The 20,417-nt window shown below is 50.3% G+C and overlaps 7 protein-coding genes across 7 annotated transcripts; 3 read left to right on the top strand and 4 right to left on the bottom strand.

The window, feature by feature from the left end:
- Positions 1–913: 913 nt before the first annotated feature.
- FOIG_06366 (uncharacterized protein) lies at positions 914–1,447 on the top strand (the record flags this gene model as incomplete). Its single annotated transcript, XM_031205418.1, has 1 exon — positions 914–1,447. One exon carries the CDS (start codon positions 914–916, stop codon positions 1,445–1,447), a length of 534 nt encoding a protein of 177 aa, XP_031064142.1.
- Positions 1,448–1,609: 162 nt separating this feature from the next.
- Positions 1,610–2,878, bottom strand: FOIG_06365 (uncharacterized protein; the record flags this gene model as incomplete). Its single annotated transcript, XM_031205417.1, has 4 exons — positions 1,610–1,853; positions 1,899–2,326; positions 2,373–2,719; positions 2,764–2,878. 4 exons carry the CDS (start codon positions 2,876–2,878, stop codon positions 1,610–1,612), a joined length of 1,134 nt encoding a protein of 377 aa, XP_031064141.1.
- A 992-nt stretch (positions 2,879–3,870) lies between these two features.
- FOIG_06364 (cyclin H) lies at positions 3,871–4,960 on the bottom strand (the record flags this gene model as incomplete). Its single annotated transcript, XM_031205416.1, has 2 exons — positions 3,871–4,095; positions 4,139–4,960. The coding sequence occupies 2 exons, from the start codon at positions 4,958–4,960 to the stop codon at positions 3,871–3,873; spliced, it is 1,047 nt and encodes a 348-aa protein (XP_031064140.1).
- Positions 4,961–5,206: 246 nt separating this feature from the next.
- On the bottom strand, positions 5,207–6,514 carry FOIG_06363 (uncharacterized protein; the record flags this gene model as incomplete). The annotated part of the gene is made up of 3 exons (XM_031205415.1): positions 5,207–6,007; positions 6,054–6,340; positions 6,388–6,514. 3 exons carry the CDS (start codon positions 6,512–6,514, stop codon positions 5,207–5,209), a joined length of 1,215 nt encoding a protein of 404 aa, XP_031064139.1.
- A 1,684-nt stretch (positions 6,515–8,198) lies between these two features.
- FOIG_06362 (uncharacterized protein) lies at positions 8,199–10,244 on the bottom strand (the record flags this gene model as incomplete). Its single annotated transcript, XM_031205414.1, has 2 exons — positions 8,199–9,992; positions 10,037–10,244. 2 exons carry the CDS (start codon positions 10,242–10,244, stop codon positions 8,887–8,889), a joined length of 1,314 nt encoding a protein of 437 aa, XP_031064138.1. The 3' UTR covers positions 8,199–8,886.
- A 725-nt stretch (positions 10,245–10,969) lies between these two features.
- On the top strand, positions 10,970–18,069 carry FOIG_06361 (uncharacterized protein; the record flags this gene model as incomplete). Its single annotated transcript, XM_031205413.1, has 4 exons — positions 10,970–13,994; positions 14,038–14,374; positions 14,469–15,190; positions 15,248–18,069. Exons 1-4 carry the CDS (start codon positions 11,033–11,035, stop codon positions 18,067–18,069), a joined length of 6,843 nt encoding a protein of 2,280 aa, XP_031064137.1. The 5' UTR covers positions 10,970–11,032.
- A 972-nt stretch (positions 18,070–19,041) lies between these two features.
- On the top strand, positions 19,042–20,121 carry FOIG_06360 (uncharacterized protein; the record flags this gene model as incomplete). The annotated part of the gene is made up of 1 exon (XM_031205412.1): positions 19,042–20,121. The coding sequence occupies one exon, from the start codon at positions 19,042–19,044 to the stop codon at positions 20,119–20,121; it is 1,080 nt and encodes a 359-aa protein (XP_031064136.1).
- Between the last annotated feature and the right edge of the window lie 296 nt (positions 20,122–20,417).

Below are 20,417 nucleotides of genomic sequence, written 5' to 3'. Positions count from 1 at the left end.
ATTTCTTTGTCGAGAACTCCCATAGCTTTCGTCCAGTCTTTTGACAGGTGCCCAGGACCTTATCAGCCTCTCTCCGATGGCCACGATCCTTATCTTGGTTCAGGGGGGACTGCCAGCACACACGGGACATCAGGGCTCTGTTCGTGGGGGGGGATCTGTAATGGTTGTTCTGAAGCTTTTTTGTTTCTATCTTCTGACATGGTATTTCCTCCAGCTTGAGCATTTTCGTTGGTAATGAGATGAATATATTCGTTAAACCTTCTTGCTTCTTCGCTATGAGTTTTCAACATTATGTTCAATGGTAGCTCTCGGGCCACAATAGAGATTAGTTCTGCTTCTCAAACTATTTAACAAGTCATCTAGAATCTGCCAGTCATTGTCGTCGCTTTACTGGAGAAATGATTTCGTATCATTCTTCAAATCAGGCTGGAGGTATATGCTCCATTTGGAAGCGGTCCGTAAACTATCCATAGATAATTTCAGATGGAGATACCAACTCAAATGGGAAGTCTAGTCAGGATGTAAGTATGATATTGCCTCTGGTTATTGTCAAGGATGCTTATGCCCAGCCGGACAAGGAGGACTTGGCCGTGTCAACACTGGAAGCCTCCCCGGGCCGCCACGTGGGTCCCGATCGTGGGGAAGCGCCAATGCTTAGGTTCCGGGTAGGTATCGCATTTTATCATTGAGTTATGTTATCGATAGTCGAATGAAATGTGCGTGAGTGAACTGGAAGATATCTGAGTTGCTGGACAGGCTTGTGAGGATGTGATGGCAATTGCTTCATTGACCTACCCTGAAGATGAAATAATGACGTCAGATTCAATCGTTACTTCACACATCAAAAGCTCAATAAGATCACAATCGCTCAGTTCTTCACACCTTCAATACACTATACATAAAACTACTCACAATGTCTCTAACACCGCTCTCGTCTCTCCGCGTCTCTAAACATCTCATCCCATCTCACAACCTAATCCCCAATTGCAGCACCCACCAAAAACCCCTTCTTCACTACCACGCCGCCTTCAGCCCCCCCATAACCGCATCAAAGATCGAATCGCACCTATCCTCAATTGACGTAGTAACACCGCAGTGGCGCTACACAATGTACTCTCAAACACACTTCCACAGCACCACCCACGAGGTCCTCTGCATAAGCCACGGCAGAGCCCGCTTATGCTTTGGTGGCGAGGATAAGAAGGGGAGGGTTGAGCCGGTGGTGGAAACGGGCGATGTTGTTATTGTGCCTGCAGGAGTGGGGCATCGGTTGTTGGGGGATCTGGACAGCGGGTTTGAGATGGTGGGGAGTTATCCGACGGGTTGTGACTGGGATATGTGCTATGGGAAGAAGGGTGAGGAGGACAAGGTGAAGGCTATTAAGAACGTGGAGTGGTTTCGGAAAGATCCTATCTACGGGGATGAAGGGCCAGCTACTGAGGTTTAACAAGTCACGTTTGTGGCATGTGCCGTGGCTTCGGGAGCATCAAGAGTTCAACTTTTACTGCAAGGTACAAGCCTTGGGTCAAATCATGTATTCAATCCATCATTACCATCGTCCATTAATCCATACCATTTACATAGCCATTAACCATTAATCCAACCAAGCTTAGAAGTTCATGACAAGGGCAGCACCACCGAACAAGGCGCCGAGCGCAATAGCGGCAGTGGCCTGGGCAGCGCCTTCAGTGGAGGTCGAAGGCGACAGGCCAGTGGCCGCAGCTGTGTTTGTGTTCTCGGGAACGCCCGATGTGAAGGGGATGTCGCTGACGGAGCTGGCGCCGGAGAAAGCGGCCTCCTGGGTGCTGGCGGTAGGGTTGGCGGTGGCAGAAGGCTTGTCGGGGTTGAGGACACTGAAGATGTTAGTTGGGTTTGTGAAAGCGGATGGGATGACTTACGCATCAATGACATGGACAACACCGTTGGCGATGAGGACATCAGGAACGATGACCTTGGCCTCGTTGACCCAGACAGTACCGTTGTGGATGACAATGTTGAGCTTCTCACCCTCAGAAGTGGTAAGAGAACCGTTCTTGAGGGTTGAGCTGTAGCCAAGAGTGTTGTTGACAACGTGGTACTTGAGAATGCTCTCAAGATCGGACTCGCTCAAGTTGGAGAGGACCGAACCAATGTTGGCAAAGGCGCTGTTGCTGGGAGCAAAGACAGTGATGTTCTTCTCGTTGGTGAGGTTTGTGACGAGCTTGGACTCAGTCAGAGCGCCAGCAACGGCGGAGAGGTTGGCTGCGATGGCCGTGTCGGAGAGGTTCTTGGGGACAGCGAGGACCTTGTTGATGATGTGGATGACACCACCAGTGAAGTTGAGGTCCTGAGTGTGTTAGTGAGTGTTGTTATTGATCAATGGGAAGACTTACAGCCTTGGTGACATTGGATTGTTGACGGAAACCACTGTAGAAGCTGACAGTATCGCCCATGGCCAGAGCCTCGACACGCTGTCCACCAGTGACATTGGCATATGTCGCATTGTTGAGGAGCGTAGGGACAAAAGCGGGTGTGTCGCTGATGTTGCTGGCATAGTAGGTACCGTTCAGAACGTGGTACTGAAGGATAGCAGCGACGGAGCTGGGATCATTCTCGACCATGCGGGCAACAGCAGTGTCATTGAGGAGGTCCTTGATGGCATCGTTGCTTGGGGCCAAGATGGTGACATTCCTAAGACGGCCAAGGTCTCTAAGAAGACTGGGCTGGGCACGAAGAAGGCCTACACGGTCAGCTTGCGTCGGCAGATGAGATACAGTAACATACCGCTGAGCTCAGAGAGGGTAGAGTTCTCAGACTCAAGAGCAGCAGTGAGATTGGGACGGCTCTGGGCAGTAGCATAGCCCGAGAGGGCGACGGTGACAAGAGACTGCAGCTTCATTTTGATGATCGACTAGACAGAGTTGATCTTGGAAAAACATCACAAACCCAAAACACGGGGGGGATACACAGCTTAAGAACTCCTCGAGAAACAAGCTCGACAAGAACCCCGTTAGCTCTCGCGGCAGTATCCTGGCCAATTGGTAAAGCTTCGCCCAGCACGCGCCCTTGCGAGGCCAGACTCAAAACAGAGTCAATGACATAGACCAAGAGCTCGAGCGTCATCAATGGCCAGAATGGTGAAGTGCTACTCAGCCAACGCCAAGGCTCTTGGTCTGAGACGATGTCAAGGGGTGAAGCTCAGTCGTGGCTTGCCGTGTGCCGAAAGCCGGGGAAGCTGTGTTTTCGGGAGTTTGCAGTTTGGAGTCGCACCGTGGGAGAGACGTGCATTCAATTGGACAACGCGAGAGATTCCATTTGCTATCGTAACTAACCCTGCTCGTATTGAACCTGAGAAAAGCCTGTTTGTTGTATCGGTTCAAGGCGTTGGAGGCCACCGAACCGCGTAACAGACAACCTACACAGACAATAGCTTCATTCTCTTGCTGGTGATATCCGAAAAATCTCATTGGGCTTGGAGTCAATTCGGACTAGGCTGCAAGCTTCCTCAGCCCGGATCCCCACACTCCACAGCCGATCGGGTATCGTGATATCGTCATAGATATTTATTAAGGTATCGCAACAGCTCAATTTTCAGCACAGCCGACTTTTGTTTTGACTGATTCTCACTCAATTGAAGACGCTGCCAAGGCCTCGGCACTGCTAGCGTTGCATTCCAGCTGTTTCATAGGGTGATGAAGAGCTCCCTTGGACTGTGAATCGGCCAATGCAACGCCGAGGGATGAAAGGGATGTTGGTCAGCTCATGCATCGGTGAAAAATGGCCGGACATGGTTCAGAGTCCAGACTGTCGCAGAGTTTGGCAAAATTGTTGGCAGATGCCGATTGGTTTGGTCGTTGGGTGAAAGGATTGTTCACCAATTGACTGGACAACTCAGAGAGGAGGTCCAAATGGATCGGCGTTTTCCAGTTTCACTCTCTTTGTTTCTCGGAGATCATCCCCAAATACTGTGCCGTCCTCGTTGGCTGCCGACTTCTTTTCTTTGTTCATAACTTGTTCTCGTCTCGCTCGTTGAAGATTGACCAGGTTCGCTCGATCAGGATCACGACATTTCTGCAGTTTCTTTCGAAGTGGTTTCATCGCTTTGACAATCTCGGGCTACTCCTGTTAGTCTGGTTCGGGCAACAAGCTTTAAACGTACCGTCCCCCAATACTCTGTCATTCTCTCGGGAGGTTCCTCTTCAAGCATCTTGCGGCAGCTGTCCACAGCTCCTAGAATCTTGTCTCGCATGTTTGCAAAAGCTGATTCCTGACTAGCATTGCCGCCTTGACCAGGAGTCGGGATCAAAGTGTCGAGCAGTCCATGATCTACCATGGAAAGTGCCGCCATCATGATTTGACTCGGCGCATAGTGGAAATATGCGTCTGTCACCAGAGGACTGAACTTGAGAATGTCTCGCGCGCGGGCATGCGCCTTATTGATTCGCGTCTCTTCGTCTGGTAGCCTCCTTCTCAACTCCAGGATGGCACCCTCGAGCGCTCTGAACGGATGTCGCACATCAAACGCAAAGCGGATTCCCTGACATAGAAGAAACTCTCCCGCCAGAATTTGCTCGCCCGTTGTGTTTGGAAACTTCTCCGAAAAGGCATTTAGCTTGTAGAAGAAACCTTCGGCCTTGCATCCAAAGAAGAGTGATGTTTTGAGGAGATCGGTCGCAGGGTAGGTCATGACCGAGTTGGTCACGTAGAATCGTCGCAGAAAGATAGCGGCCGTCGCTCGAATCTCAGTAGGAAGCTCGCAGAATTGAGCCGCACGAATAAGCTCGACGGTGAAGAACTTGACGAGGCGTATCTCTTCATCGGGGGTAAGAAAATCGGGCGGAGGATCTGTCGCAAGTCGAGGAGCGATCTGTTCTCGAGCGAGGGAGTTTGTTTTTGCGCGCAGTTCTTGAAGGTTCGCCGGCGTAAACGACCAGAGCCGATATTGGCTCGACTGCCTGTAGCGCTCGTCTTCTGTCGCCATTTTGTTGTTGTGAATGATGATGCAGAACAGACATGCTGCATGATGGAGCTGCCTACCACTTGTTTTGGATGTCACGTGACCTTATCTTATCGAAATGATCGTCAGGGACCGCACCCCATTAAAATAGCCTCACATTCAAGCTCAAATTCAATCAATTACAGACGCATTCGCGTGATGACTCTATTGTCCAAATCAAATCCAAACGCCAGCCAGATACCAAGTTTACCAATTGACTCATAAAATCCATCAATATCCCAAGTTCTCCCTTCTCGCAGGAGGAGGAGGCGGGGGCTTTTTGGCCCGGTTGGGAGGGGGAGGCGGTGGCTTCTTTCCAAGAGCCAAACCGCTTGCGCTTCGGCTTAGACTTCCATAGCTAGTTGCAGGGCTGGCAGTGCGGTGTTCCCAGTCAGGACTGCCGCTTCTGCTTGTCGAAACATCATCAGAGAACACATCGTCATGTCGTCCGTATGAACCGCTGTCAGTAGCAACGCGAGCAAGAGGAGCACCTGGGACTCTGAGATTGGCCAGTGGTGTAGCTGTAGATGAGGAGCGGCCTTCAAATGTTGAGGCGCGTCCAATCGGGGGTCGTGCGGGTTGGGGAGGGGGAGGCGCAAGACGGCTTCCGGGAGAACGATGGGGAATGCGAGCGGGCTCTTGTTCAGCCTCTGGCTCTTCGTAGACGGCCTGATGACGAGGCTCTTGCCAAGAACGAGCGGTGTTGGATCGGCTTCGGCCAATCTTGGGAGCACTGGTAGGCGAAGACGCAGCTCCAGCCCAGTTCTGACGAACACGACGCAACTCTTCAGCGCAGCGCTCATGGTAGTCAAGCTCAGCGTCGAGGAATTGGGTCAGGGATGTAATGTTGTCCACCTCGGATTCCTTGATGTCCTGCATACGACGAAGGACATCCTCGCTGGTCTCCTCAAATTTGGCCTTGTTCATGCGAACTTCTTCTTCGATGCGGAAATCGTCACGGCGGGCCTTTTGCAGCTTGTTGGTGCTGGCGTCATAGGCGAGACGGCGGTTCTCAAGCTTCTTGCGGGCGTTCTACTCTTGTTAGCGGGCGTATCGTCGAGGCAACTGATTGACATACCTGGTACTCTCGCATCATCGCCAGACTCCTCTCGAGGTTGTCCAGCCAAGTAGCATTGGCGCAGTCTACGTAGGAATCTTGGATGCCAGCAATGCGCTCGTTGGCGCGACCCAAGGACAACAGGCAGTTTCCGAACTCGGACTCTTGCTCAAAATCCTCGCCGTGGGTAGCCATTGTACGGCCAAGAGACGACATGGGAGTGCCGCGCTCCTTGTTATCCATAAGCTCATTGCGTTGGGACAACCATTTAACGTAGCCGCTCATAGATCGTTGCATGCGCTCCATACCTGGGGTCGTTAGCCGTCGAAAAGTTAATGGTCAACGGGGAACAAACCGTCTTGTCGGAGAGCCATTTCGGTCTCTAGATTCTTGAACTCATCAGAATGAGCCGTTCGGGCTTCAGCGCCCATTCTTTCACCGGCCCATTGGAAGGCTCGGTCAATCTTCTTTGTAAAATGCATATTGACTCGTTCGTTATCGTAATGTCGGATCCAGCCCGATAGTTGTTCGCGGGGTCGTCTGGCGCCGTCGCTACTATGCAAAAGTATAACGAGGGACAGAGGCAAGTTGTAGAAGTAAAAGAAAGAGTATTTGAGAGCGAGAGACGGGGTAATGAATGATTGCAGAGCACGAACAAGGGGTAGAAGAGGGATGGGATGCTAGGGTGGCGAACAGTTGGGGCGTGAGATGGAAAAGGACACGACCTTGAAGGTCTTGACTGAATCCAATCCTTGACTGGTTCTGGTGATGCGACCTCAAGTCCGTTGGGAGTGAGCGTCTTCAGGGGTGCTTGTAGTGGTGTGGAGGTGAGGTTGGGGAGCCCCAGCCCCGAGCTTTAAGGGAAAGCCCCCTGAAAAGTCCCAAGCTACAGTGCGCTGCAGTAGTTTAGCTTATCTTATCGCCCTGCAGAAGGCAGTGAACTCAACTCAGCGGGGACCAAAAGTCTCAGGAATTGCATTCATTTTTATGAAACAGAGCCCGAGCAAACAAAGCGAATTATTGGAACAGCAATTACAGGTGACGTTATTATTGAGTCTGTGGAATCCTGATCACGTCTGACAAGGAGAGACGTGGTGCCATGGGCAGGCGATGGGAAAGCCAAGAATGGCATGAGAAATGAAATCCTGAGGCGAATCGACCCCAAGATTTGGTCGAGGCAATTTTAGATTATAGCCTACGGACACTTAACTGAACTCTCTTGGCTTGGCTGGACTGGACTGGTCAAACGGGCTGGGCGCTTCGGACATGGCGCGGCTAGAAAATTGATCTGTGGTCCATTCGATCTGGAGCATCGTGTAGACATGACACGGTGACTGTATCGCGCTGACGTATTGTACAGTCAGAGTTTCTGAAAATAGGACAATCGCTATAAGTCAACGTGATGTAGAGAGTCTGTACCCGGAACGAGCCTGAGCGAGATGGATCCTGATACGAGTACGGATCATACCTGTAACCACGTATTGGCGTCTTGGTGGCCCGTGTCTCCAATGGCCCCTGAGACAACGGCGCCAATAGCCTGCGGTACCGCTACACTAACAACGGGAACTGTCTCCGGCTGGGAAAGCCAAGTTGGTGATCCCCACCACGAGATAGCGAAATGGAACCTACGCCGTTGGTTTCTTTATCTGGGGGTCAGCGACAAGGATGGATAGATAAGTTATTGAATGCTGCGTACGGAGTATATAGACCGCTATAATTCATTGAACACCCGTCAAAGTCAATCAAGATGCCATGCATCATGTCGACTCCCAAGTTGACCGCGACTTTGAACTAGAGACGAAAACTCTGAAAGTTTCTTTAAGCATACCATTCTCCATAAACTAACCTTACTACAAAAGGTTCGTCGTTGGGACAGTCGACACCACCATTTTGACTCTTTCTCCTTCTCTCTCTGTCCGTCAATACCACCCACTGCTGATCTTAACAGCAGTGTCGGCCCGTCCAGCCCATCACCAACCTCACACCTTTTCACTCTCACGTTACCCTCGCGTGTCCTGTTCAACCCCGCTTCAAAAAAAAAGAGCCGCAGGGCAGGAAAGTGATCGACCAGGTTCTTAGAATTCATCGTTATCTCGTTCTAGAAGACCCCAACCTCCAGCCTCGTTGGGAATAGTTGAACTGTGTGTGTCGCCTAAAAAGGGCCTCGCCCCCCTCATTCTTTAACCGCTCCACTATATACGGGGGGACATCCAGACCATTCCTCCAACTCTCCACCAACGAGCTTGCGTAATGCTGCACGGGAGGAGGGAAAAAAGCACGCAAGACATTGGTTTCAATCGGATACTGTGTGGTCTGTTACATTGAAGAGTACGACGACGATAGAAAAGCTTTCCACTTGCCGATCTCATTCCCATGCTTTTTTCGTCTGACACAAAGAAAAAGCTTGGCCTTGGGATTTATGCGCTAAGATGCCGTAGACTCTTCTGGCTCAGACTTCCCCAGAATTCTGAGCGTGGCCGATTTGGCGCGCGCCAGTATTGGATGATCCATATTTTCCCTGAGGCAGTGCTGTTTTTGCTGTGATCTTCATTCATTGCGATCCGCGCTGGTGAAACGTACATGTGCGCCATTTGAGACACTTGCGTGGCACAAGTGATGTGATCTGCAGGGTATGGACGTATCGATTTCAAGGGCTGGGCAAGGGTGATACCGTGATTGACGTCTGTCAGCATCCCTTGTCTCATCTGGAAGGTCCCTTATCCAGTTGATGATCTGTAACTCGGTAGTTCGGTAAGAATGGCTACTGAAGGGTCCGTCTCTCAACTTCAATATTGGTGGTTTGCTGCTATGTACTCGTTAGGTACATCATGACCTTCATCCCACCAGCCACTCCTCAGTATATACACTTTCCGCAATATCCGCACTCTTGATCACACGCAGCATAATCACTGCCACTGTCACTATCACTATCCGATTGCGCCGCCGTCAACTCTTCCTCGCGCTCCGAGTCCTCCGGATTCTTGTTCTCATTCCCCAACCAAGCCTCCCATTGCTTTCTGGCAGGATTAGACAAGACGTCACCTGCACCCGACAGCTGTTGGCGAATCTCGAGAGAGCCGCCGTTGGACCATACGATCTCCAATCTACCGTCCTTTGACGCGTGGGCCTTGTCGATTATGAGGCGCAGGAGTGCAGCGAGACGCTTGAGAGATGGCTGGTTGAGATCCTGCCACTCGGTGATGTCGGCCTCGACATTCTTGATCTCAATGTTTGAGTCTCTGAAGAAACCTCTTTCGTGGTAGGCGAGGAGGAATTGCGTGACTTGAGCGATCCACAAGCGTGGAAGTTGTTCGCCAAGATGATCTTCTCCACGAGCTATGACTGATCGCGTCTTCAAGTCGAAGATGCTGCTTTGAGGGACAGATTCACCTCCATCTGACAATTTGAGTTTGCCAGTACCGTTTGACAGCGATTCAACGATGCCGAGACTTTCCAAATCGTCAAAAGCGTGTCCTTTCACAATGTTTGCGACGGGACTGGACGAAATGTAGCCATCGCCTTCGAAGCGGACCATGAGATCAAGACCGCCGAATTGATACGAAAGGATTCGCTGATGGGAGGTCGAGCGCTTGACCGAAGAGTCCCATGTGGTGTACATCTCCGGGAATGTATGCCCGTATCCTCGTACACCTTCAATCTTCTCCCGAGGCGAATTCTCTCTGCGAATGAGATGGACAGTTTCGCCGACCTTCTCAACGAGCATACGAAACGGACGATCTAGACCAACGCCCCGAGCAAAGCGCAAGAGGTTTCCGATCGTGCTTCCACATGCAACGATGTTGACGGGGATAGGGCTGGGATTCATCTTCATTACAGAGACGATTGCAGGCTCAAGAGGATGTTTGGGGAAAGCTGCTGCGTTGACGTCGCGATAGTACTCGCCAGAGTCACCAGGCAGCTTGCTTGGGCCCTTGGGAGGTGTCCATCTTGGAGGTTGACCTGCACATGTTAGGCATGCTGTTTTTCTGGAGTGGCTCACGTACCTGGGATGATGATCTCGGGAGAAGATGAGCTGATCCAGTTGTAGGACGCGACTAATTTGACATTCTCAATCCCCACGTGGTCGCCATCGCTTTTGAGGCTGTCTTGAGTGATGCGCTCAATTACATCTCCGAGTGGAGGTGCTGGTGATGAAGTCACAGGCGCAGGTGCTCGCCATGCGCGCGAACTTGCTTGACGCCGTCCGTACATTATGGAAGTGAGTTTTATGAATGAGATAAATACGAGAATGGTATGCTAGGTATGACTGATAGGCTGAAGCTTGTGAAGATTGGATGAATGAGGTTGATGAGCTGGTTGAAGATGAAGGCAGACACCTTATATGTTCTCAGATACCATTCATTTCTTCCGCGTAACACCAGGAGGCCTACCAGACAATGAACTGGGACATGTCACAGTGTTTGCCTAATTCTGCATTATTTACACTTTTGCCCACCCTCTGTTGGTTGTGACAACGCCGGCCCGTTTCGCGACCGTTACTGGGCTGTGAAGAATAGGCATTCTCAGGAATTCACTCACATGGAAAAATTTGAATGAGCCAGTACAAAATAAACCAACAGCTTATGAAGAGAGTTTAAGCCAAACCTATCTGAGTATTTCTGCCATTTGGGACTGAGGTCTTGTTGTACTGCACCAGAGGTAATTGCCAAGTCCTTCTTGTCGATGTCTCCGCTGTGAGATGTGGGAGGCCGACCAAAACAACACAGAGCCTGATTGATAGCGAATTAAATGTGGTTTACGTTGTCGCATCACAGGGGAGGCTTTGTCGGCCCCATGCATTTTGTTGGCTGCCCTGACGATGCTGGTTGGGTGAAGTCAAGGCAGACAGACGGACAGCTTCATTCACAGTACAAAAGCTGCATTCTCTCGCTCACTTGTTCAGTGATATCGTATTCCTCTAAGATTATCTATCAGTCTTAATTCCATCAACAACTTCATCATCGTCATCATCTTGTCTCAGTGTCATCGCTATCGCTGTCATGGTTCTGGTACAAGACGCATCTGGCTCTCGAGCCGCGAAGCTCATCAAGACATTCTGGGCCGTCATCAAAGGCGAACAGCAAATCACAAATGCACACTCTGCAAAGTTATTTGTACAAGCTTGCAAGATCTACAGTAGCAAGAACTCACCTGTCAAATTTGTCGAGGTCTTGATCTCAAACCCTGCCGGCATCGCGGCGTTGGAGAGAGTAGTCCGCGTCGACTTGAGCTTTGGCTTCATAAACACCACTGCCTTGCCGTTCCTCCTATCGCTATCGGATGAGGGTGTCGCTGCTCTCAGCAATGGTGGATTTCTTCGCCAGATGCTGACGGCTATTCTGGAGCCAACAACCTTTTGGACTGCTGCGGTGGACGCTTACCATAGTGACCAACTCAACAATGTCGGGCTTGAAGCTTTTGCCTGGCTGTGCCTACAAATTGTTTCGGATCAAACCAGCTTCGACTACCACAAGGAAGCAGTCACAGGATTGATGGAACATAAATCTCCTCTCAGATCGGACTCACCCGAAGTGAGGAAGATTGCATACCGCATCAACAAGATCATCAAGATCTTTGCCCAGCCCGAAACTGCATCCAGCGGAATCACTCCTGGAGGACGTCACGACAACGACCATGCCAATTTCCGCGATATCTCAATCTACCCGACCTCTGACGAGCTTCTCTCGACTGATCCTCCGTATCTCCAGCGACTGGGGGAGGTTTTTGACACGCCGATGGAGACCCGAAGTCAGAGCTACCGCGATTGGCTCTTCCGTCTCCTTCGCGAGGACATGCTTTCTGAACTCCGAGAAGACCTTCAAGTCGCCATGAGTCAGAAGAAGAGTAAGCGCCGTCCTGTTTCTTTGGGGCAATTGAGATTGGTTGGGATCAATGCCGACCATGACATCGAGACCAAGCACATCCCGCCATATGCTCTCTACGTCGCGTGCCAGCAGGGCATTAGTTTTCCAAACAAATTACCAAAAGGCGGGAAGAAGGCGTTTATAGAAGAGTCGAAGAACTTTATGAAGCATGACTCTTTTGGCGCGCTTTGCTGCAACGGCACCATCATCGCATTTGGGTCACTTGTCAGAGATGTCACGAACCTTCTTAAGACACCACCCATCGTCGGCATCAAATTCAACGACGGTTCCGGGCTTAAGAAAGCGGTAGATGTCCTTCAGAGTCCATTCAAGGATCACGTCAAGTTTTTCATTGTCGACACCGCTACTTTTGCCTTCGAGCCGATCCTCAGACGATTGAAGACTATCGTCGAGTTGCCTCTTGAAGCTCAATTGATCGACCCCGAGCAACCCTCTGGAGACGGTCCGAGATCGGCAACATTGAACGCCTTGCTTCACAAGCTCAAGGAGGCTTTGGATTCAGGGAAAAGTTATCAGATGCCTACAGATTTAAAACTAAAAAAAGAGATAAAGCTGCAAGGTGCTCAGCTCAAGTCCTTCATCCACGGCATCAGCAGCAATCTGGCTCTAATTCAAGGTCCACCTGGTACAGGAAAGTCGTTTTTGGGCGCGCTCATTCTCTTGACCATTCTACGATTGGCAAAATCGCGTATTCTTGTGCTGAGCTATACGAATCATGCCCTTGATCAATTTATGGAGGACCTGATGGACATCGGCGTCAGCTCAGACCAAATGGTTCGGCTAGGCTCCAAGTTTACTGAAGCCACCAAGTCTACCCTTCTGAGAGAATACGACGGCCAAAAGAAGTATTGGTTAAAGATGGAAGAGAAGAATATCCTCAATAACCTTCGCGTTGAAGAAACGAGACTCAGCTTGGAGCTTCAAGAATGCAGTAGAAAGCTCGCTGCACGAGAGGCTCATCCGGCCGATATCCTGGAACACCTAGAGCTTTCCGAAAATTTCAGCATCGCATGGGAAGCTTTTCAGGTGCCAGAAGATGACGGCTTCAAGATGGTTGGTTCGGATGGTAAAGCAATTGAACCGGCGGGTGTTTACCAGTACTGGCTGGACGGCGGTGATGTCAATCGTCTCGGACACCTCAGCGCATCTCTCGACCCGAGAGCCCGTACCGTCTGGAATGCGCCGCTGGCTGTAAGAAGGCAGTGCCATTACGAGTGGTCTCAAGTGGTTCGTGAGGAACAGAGTGCCCGGTTCGTTGAACTCAGCAAGCGATTCAGTGATGTGAGGACTGAGATCAAGAGTATCCTCGACGAGCGCGGGCGACGAGTGCTTAAGGATAAACAGATCATTGCTTGCACAACCACTGCTGCGGCAATGTATCAATCCATCATCGAAACCGCCAATCCCGACGTCATTCTGGTTGAAGAAGCGGGAGAAATCCTTGAAGCGCATATTATTACAGCAATGAGTGGTTCAGTCAAGCAGCTCATACTCATCGGAGACCACAAACAACTGAGGCCGAAGGTGGGCAATTATCTATTGACAAAGGAGAAAGGAGAAGGCTACGACCTGAACGTATCGCTGTTTGAGAGACTCGTTGCTCAAGGCCGCCATTTCACAGCTCTTGAAGAGCAGCATCGCAGTCATCCAGACATCTCACAATACCCTCGCATGCTAGCCTATCCCGAACTGAAAGACACGCCATCGACTTCCGACCGCCAGCCGATCCGAGGATTGAAGACTCGCGTCACGTTTGTGCACCATGAACGACCGGAGGATACCATGGACGATGTCGCGGAGCGCCGGGACCCAACAGCCAAAGCCAGCAAGAGAAACCTTCACGAAGCTATGATGGTTCTTAGAATGGTTCGCTATCTATCGCAGAACGGATACAAGACCAAAAACATGGTTGTTCTCACGCCATATCTGGGACAATTGTTCCTTTTGAAGGAGACCCTTCGGAAGGAGATGGATCCTTGGCTAAATGATGTCGACAACCATGACCTGGTGCGTGCGGGACTGGTCACGCAAGCGGCAGCCAAAGTGAATAAGATGCCCCTACGTCTCTCAACAATTGGTAAGTCAACCGACACCCCGTAAGTTCGATGCTGACAATACAGATAACTATCAAGGAGAAGAATGCGATATCGTCATCGTCTCACTAACGCGCAGCAACGCACCAGGAGATATCGGATTCCTAGACGCTCGCGAACGACTCGTTGTCCTTCTATCACGAGCCCGAAACGGCATAATTCTTTTTGGTAACATGGAGACATTCATGAAGAGCAAGAAGGGCGGTAAAATGTGGACGCAGTATTTTGATGCGCTGAAGGAGAATAACTGTATATTCGATGGAGTGCCCATCCATTGCGAGCGCCACCCCGAGACATCCATGTTATTGAAGTCACCAGAGGATTTTGATGAGAAGTGCCCCGATGGAGGATGCGCCGAGCCTTGGTGAGTCTAATTCTGTACCCTACCTCTTTGTGTCCTCATTACGGGAAGACATCATCGCAATTGCAACAACATAACTAACCTCTCAAAACTCTAGTAATTCCCTATTGAGCTGCGGTAAACACAAATGCAAGCGACGCTGCCATAGGGTACAAGACCACTCAAAGATCCAATGCTTTGCCAAAGTCGACAGAATTTGCGATAAAGGTCACAAGACCAAGGTCTCATGTGGAGATAAGACCAAAGTCTGCGTGACCTGCATCAAAGAGGACGAAGAAAACCAGCGACGTATCAAACGCAACCTTGAACTCGAACGACTACGCCAGGAGGATGATGAGAGACGTATCAGACGTGACCTCGAACTGGAACGAAGGCGCCAGGGGCTCCAGGACAAGTATCGCTTGCAGTTACAAGAGATTGAGGATGAGATTGACCATCGTCGTCGAACTATGAAGTACGAGTCTGAAGAGAAGAAACATGCAGACGAGCTCAAACAGAAGAAGGAAGAGCTTGAGTCTCTCCGTCAAGCTGAAAGCAACAAGAAGAAGATGAAGGCGACTCAAAAGAATGTCCCGCCACATCAAACCGTAAATCCACAGTTTGATCCCATATCCAATGCAGCCAATGAGTGGAAGAATATGAAAGACGTCGAAGGTGCTCGCAACGCTGCTTTGGATAAGCTCATGGGAATGATTGGTCTGGAATCTGTCAAAGATCAAATACTCTCGATCAAGTCCACAGTAGATACCAAGATACGTCAAGGGTTCTCACTTGGAGATGAAAGATGGAGCTGCTCACTACTTGGCAATCCAGGAACAGGTGAGTACATCAAAGGCCCAGCAGCGCAGTGAATGGCTTCGACTAACCTCTCAACAGGCAAGACGACAGTGGCCAGAATATATGCCGAATTCCTCACGACGGTCGGCGCAATTGCAGGAAGCTGCTTCAAAGAGGTGACCGGCTCTAAACTCGCCAACATGGGTGTTGCCGGCTGTGAAAAGCTTCTAGAAGATGTGAACAACAACGGTGGCGGCTGCGTCTTCATCGACGAAGCATGCCAGTTGTCATCTGGCAACAGCCCCAGCGGCAAGGCCGTACTGGACTATCTCCTGGCAGAGGTTGAAAACTTGAGGGGTAAGATTGTGTTTGTCTTGGCAGGGTACAGTAAAGAGATGGAGTCTTTCTTCTCACACAATCCCGGCATCCCCAGCCGATTTCCCATTGAAATGAAGTTTGAGGACTATACGGACAAAGAACTCCTCCAAATTCTTCAGCTACAGATCCATCGCAAGTTCAATGGTAGAATGGCTGTTGAGCAAGGAGTCGATGGACTGTTCTGCCGGATTGCTGTACGTCGGGTTGGCCATGCTCGCGGGAAGAATGGTTTTGGGAATGCACGCGCCGTGGAAAACTGCCTTCAGAAGATCAGCCAACGACAAGCAGCACGTCTCAGAAGGGAACGCCGAGCTGGCAAGAAGCCAAATGACTTGATCCTCACCAAAGAAGACATCATTGGGCCAGAACCCTCCGAGGCCTTGCTGAATAGCAACGCTTATCGAGAGCTCAGGTCCCTGATCGGGTTGCAGGAAGTCAAAGATGCACTTGGTGTTCTCATGGATACCTTGAGAACAAACTATGAGCGCGAGCTTGCGGAGCATCCTCTGGTAGAGTTCTCGCTAAACAAGGTATTCTTGGGATCACCCGGAACTGGAAAGACGACTGTCGCAAAGCTTTACGGGGAGATCCTCAAAGATCTGGGACTTCTTTCGAATGGGGAGGTCGTCACCAAGAATCCAGCTGATTTCGTTGGGGCTGTTCTTGGCCAGTCAGAGGCTCGGACCAAGGGCATCCTTGCTGCCACGGTTGGAAAGGTTCTTCTGATTGACGAAGCATATGGCCTCTATGGAGGAGGAGGCGCGAATGGATCTGTCACTGACCATTACAAGGCGGCTGTTGTCGACACCATCGTTGCAGAGGTTCAAAGCGTGCCAGGCGAAGATCGATGCGTCCTCCTGCTTGGCTACAAGGAGCAGATGGAGGAGATGTTCCAGAACGTTAATCCTGGCCTCAGCCGACGCTTTCCTATCTCATCTGCCTTTGTCTTTGAAGACTTTGATGATGTTGCTTTGGCAAAGATTCTGGACCTCAAACTGGGCAAGTCGGGCTTCAAGGCAACAGTCAAGGCCAAGGTTGTCGCACTGGATGTCCTGCGCCGTGCCAGAAACCGCCCAAACTTTGGAAATGCGGGTGAGATTGACATCTTGCTTGGAAGAGCTATGGCCAGCCACCAAAAGCGTGTGTCGTCTGGACGCGTCAAGAGACATGGGACCTTGGAGCCGATTGACTTTGACGAAGATTTTGATCGCGCTGAAAAGGGTGATACCGACGTCAAGAAATTGTTCGAGGGCGATGTCGGGCGTGACCATCTGATATCGATCCTTCAAGGTTACCAGACCCGGGTGCGTCAGGCCAAGCAACTGGAGATTGATCCAGAGATCCCCTTCAACTTCCTGTTCAGGGGTCCACCTGGAACAGGAAAGACTACAGCTGCGCGCAAGATGGGCCAGGTATACTATGACCTGGGCTTCTTGGCTAGCACTGAAGTTATTGAGGTCTCTGCTACTGAGCTCATCGGTCAATATGTTGGCCACACTGGACCAAAAGTACAGCAGCTCCTGGACAAAGCTTTAGGACGGGTTCTCTTTATTGATGAAGCGTATCGACTGGCTTCTGAGAGTTCGTTTGCTAGAGAGGCTGTCGATGAGCTTGTGGACTGTGTCACGAAGCCAAAGTATCATGGCAAGCTTATCATTATCCTTGCTGGCTACGTGCAGGACATCAACACTCTGCTGGGCATCAACCCAGGAATGTCTAGTCGGTTCCCGGAAAGCATCGACTTTGACCCTCTCGCTCCTGCTAGCTGCATTCAGCTGATGACCAGTCAGTTGCATGCTAGCAAAGCCAAGCTCAAGGGAAAGTTACCAGTGGATCTGTCGTGCTTGGAGCGTCCTGAGAGAGAATTCTTGACGGAACTGACCAAAAAGTTCAAGGAACTGTCGGAGCAGGATAGCTGGGCAAATGCGAGAGATGTCAAGGAACTTGCCAAGAAGATGTTTCACAAGTTTGATCTATCTTCTAAAAGCCTGACACTTACTGAAGAACTGATTCGCAGCACTATGGATGAGATGATGGCGGAGCGTCGAGGCCGAATGACGGACAAGAAGCCTACTGCTGCGAGTGAGATCGCCAAAGCACTCACCAATACGCCCATGTTCACACCACCTGCGATGACGACCAACGCCACCACGGTTACCCAGGAAAAGGAGGAGGAGGAGAAGGAGGAGCCAGAAGAAGAGCTCCCAGCCATCACTGTTCCCCATGGCATCCGAGACGCCGGGGTAAGCGATGAAGTTTGGGAGCAGCTTCAAAAAGACAAAGAGCGAGAAGCCAAAGACGAAGAAGAGTTTCGTCGTCTCAAAAAGGCCCAACAGAATGCAAAGGACGCTGACAGGGAGAAGCTTGTTCGTCAGATTTTAGCCGAGGAGGAGAAACGGAAAAAGATTGAGGCGAGAAAGGCAAAGTTGATGAAGATGGGAGTTTGTCCGGTTGGATATGACTGGATTAAGCAGAGTGCTGGGGGATTTAGATGTGCGGGAGGTTCGCATTGGATGTCTGATGAGGCTGTTGATAAAATGTAGGCATGTGCTTGGGCATGTACCAACATTCGCTGGAGAAGACTTGAATCAAAACACCTTCGGCTTATCGGAGTGAAGCCACCACTCACAGAGCATACACCACATCATCGAATGTCACGTACAAGCTATATGGCGTAATGGGATGCCTGCTCGTGGCTTTCGGGCTTTTAGTGACGAATACACCCGGAGAGACCTTCCAGGAGACTTCGGCTTGGTCCAATGCACGGGTGGTCCTGCTCTTGGATACAAATGAGGCCAACTGAGCTTGGGACCTCGTTCATGCCCATCTTAGGCCTGACACACCTCAAACCTGCATTGCTGCACGACACACTGACATGAAGCAACCCTCCCGATAGGGTGAAGGGCGTCGTTTCAACCCAAATGCCAGTTACGTGGCTTGTCTGTTGAACAGGTGAATAATAATGTCCATGTGGCACCAGCCCCGCATTTGCGTCGCTCAATACGCCCGTGCAGTCATGATACTTTCCATTCCAAACCACTATCATTCCGATGAACAGACAGCCTGCTTCGAAACCTGCTAATAGGTAAAGTAAATTTCATGGACAACTGATGCGTTTCAACCTCCATGTAGCCTCCTTCAACCATCCGATCGCTAATCGAAAGTTCCGGTATCAGCGCTTCCGCGATTGCGTACCTAGCTCGAAATGACCTAACATCATTGGCTCAGGTGATACAGGTGACGTCTGAGCTGAGTATTCTTGGCATCAAATCCCACCCGAGAGTCAATCTGATTGGTCAACTGTCAAGAATGTACACAAGTGTGCTGTGTATTTAAAAAAAGAGCAAGACGACCAGGCTGAGAGTTCATGGCCAGTATAATAGGGACATCAGTGTCTCACGCAAAGAGAATATCAAACATTGCGAAAGTCCTTCACGATGTTTCTCTGTGGACTAAATCGTTTATCTATCCTATTCCAGCAGTTCAAGACCTGCGCACAAAGAAATACAGCAGAAATGACAGAAACAAAGTTTCACAAGCCTCCACCAAGCCAAAACTCCTCCCAATCCAATGGCAGCCCAGCCCCCTCATCGGATGCCAGAGGAGTCAAGCGAGCCAGCGTTGACCAATGTGATCCCCGGGTTGGTCATCAGCCTAATGCACCTCTACCCGGATGTGCCGCACCCTTGTCCCCCAGACATGACAAGGGCTCTCAATACTCATCTTTAGAGGACATAGAGGATGAAGATGATGATGTTGATGACATCCAACGGTGGGAACAAGAACTTGCCGCGAGCGAGTGGTTTCAGACCCTGAGACTTGAGCTTAAGACATACGCATCTGCAAGGTTCAGGGTTTGGAAGGAAAAGATGGAATACATCGCATCACCGGAGGATGAACTCCGTTCACCAGAACGCTTCGGACCTTCATCTATACAGCCAATGACGCATACACGGACAGGTGATGAACATGACCTCCGTGAGGAGGAATTGGCGTCAATGTCTCGTCCTACTTTCTCAGCGGTATTTCTATATCTCGCTTGTCCTTTTTATGTCTATGATCATGAGAAATGCCAAGAGTGTCTGCTTACAAGCGACCTACGAAGCATTGAGGATCTGGTCGAACATTTGTTCCAATGTCATTCACGCCGATGTTACTGTCCGCACTGTTACGAGACGTTTGACAGTCTGATTAGCTGCGATGATCACGTTTTAAGGGAGGAGTGCCAGAAGCGCGTTCCGAGCCCGATATTTGGGCTAACCGAGGGCCAGAAGGCGATGTTGCTCGATATAGACACTCAATGTATCGGTCAGAAGGCACTTTGGTTTCGAATTTGGTCTATTGTGTTTCCCGATACAACAGAGCCTCGGTCATGGTTCCTAGATCGAGACCCCGGGTTAAGCATCTCCATGATGCGTGACTTCTGGAACTCCAATGGATTTAAATATATTGCACAATCTCTGGGAGATCGGAGAATATCGCCAGAGAATTCTAGGAAACTTACGGGTATCTTGTACGAAATGGTTCTGGAGGACCTATTAATTGGTGTCATTGACGAGCGGAAATGTTCCGGGACTACGCTTGCTCCGGGGTGAATGAGCTTGGGGTTGGCTCATGATAACAAGGCATGTGATTTCTCCAGATTATCTCAATAAATAAACGCACTGGTACTGTCCATTTCCACCAGTTTCTTTTCAAGCCCTGAAGATATGTTTCACGTGCTAATGCCAACCTCGAGGCGGATATACTTCGAATACGGGAAAACGGCCACCTGGAATTTTAATATGGTAAAAGAATATGTAGGCCTCAGGCATTTAAGTCATACTTGCTATAGTGACTGGTTTCTAGGCATTCAGGATCCTCTCCTGTGCCTCGATGCCATGAGAATTGT

The sequence above is a fragment of the Fusarium odoratissimum genome (assembly GCF_000260195.1).
Source record: "Fusarium odoratissimum NRRL 54006 unplaced genomic scaffold supercont1.9, whole genome shotgun sequence".
In the NCBI taxonomy this organism is placed as follows: Eukaryota; Fungi; Ascomycota; class Sordariomycetes; order Hypocreales; family Nectriaceae; genus Fusarium; species Fusarium odoratissimum.
Note: the sequence above shows the minus strand (reverse complement) of the source record. Positions and strands in the feature narration are given on the sequence as shown.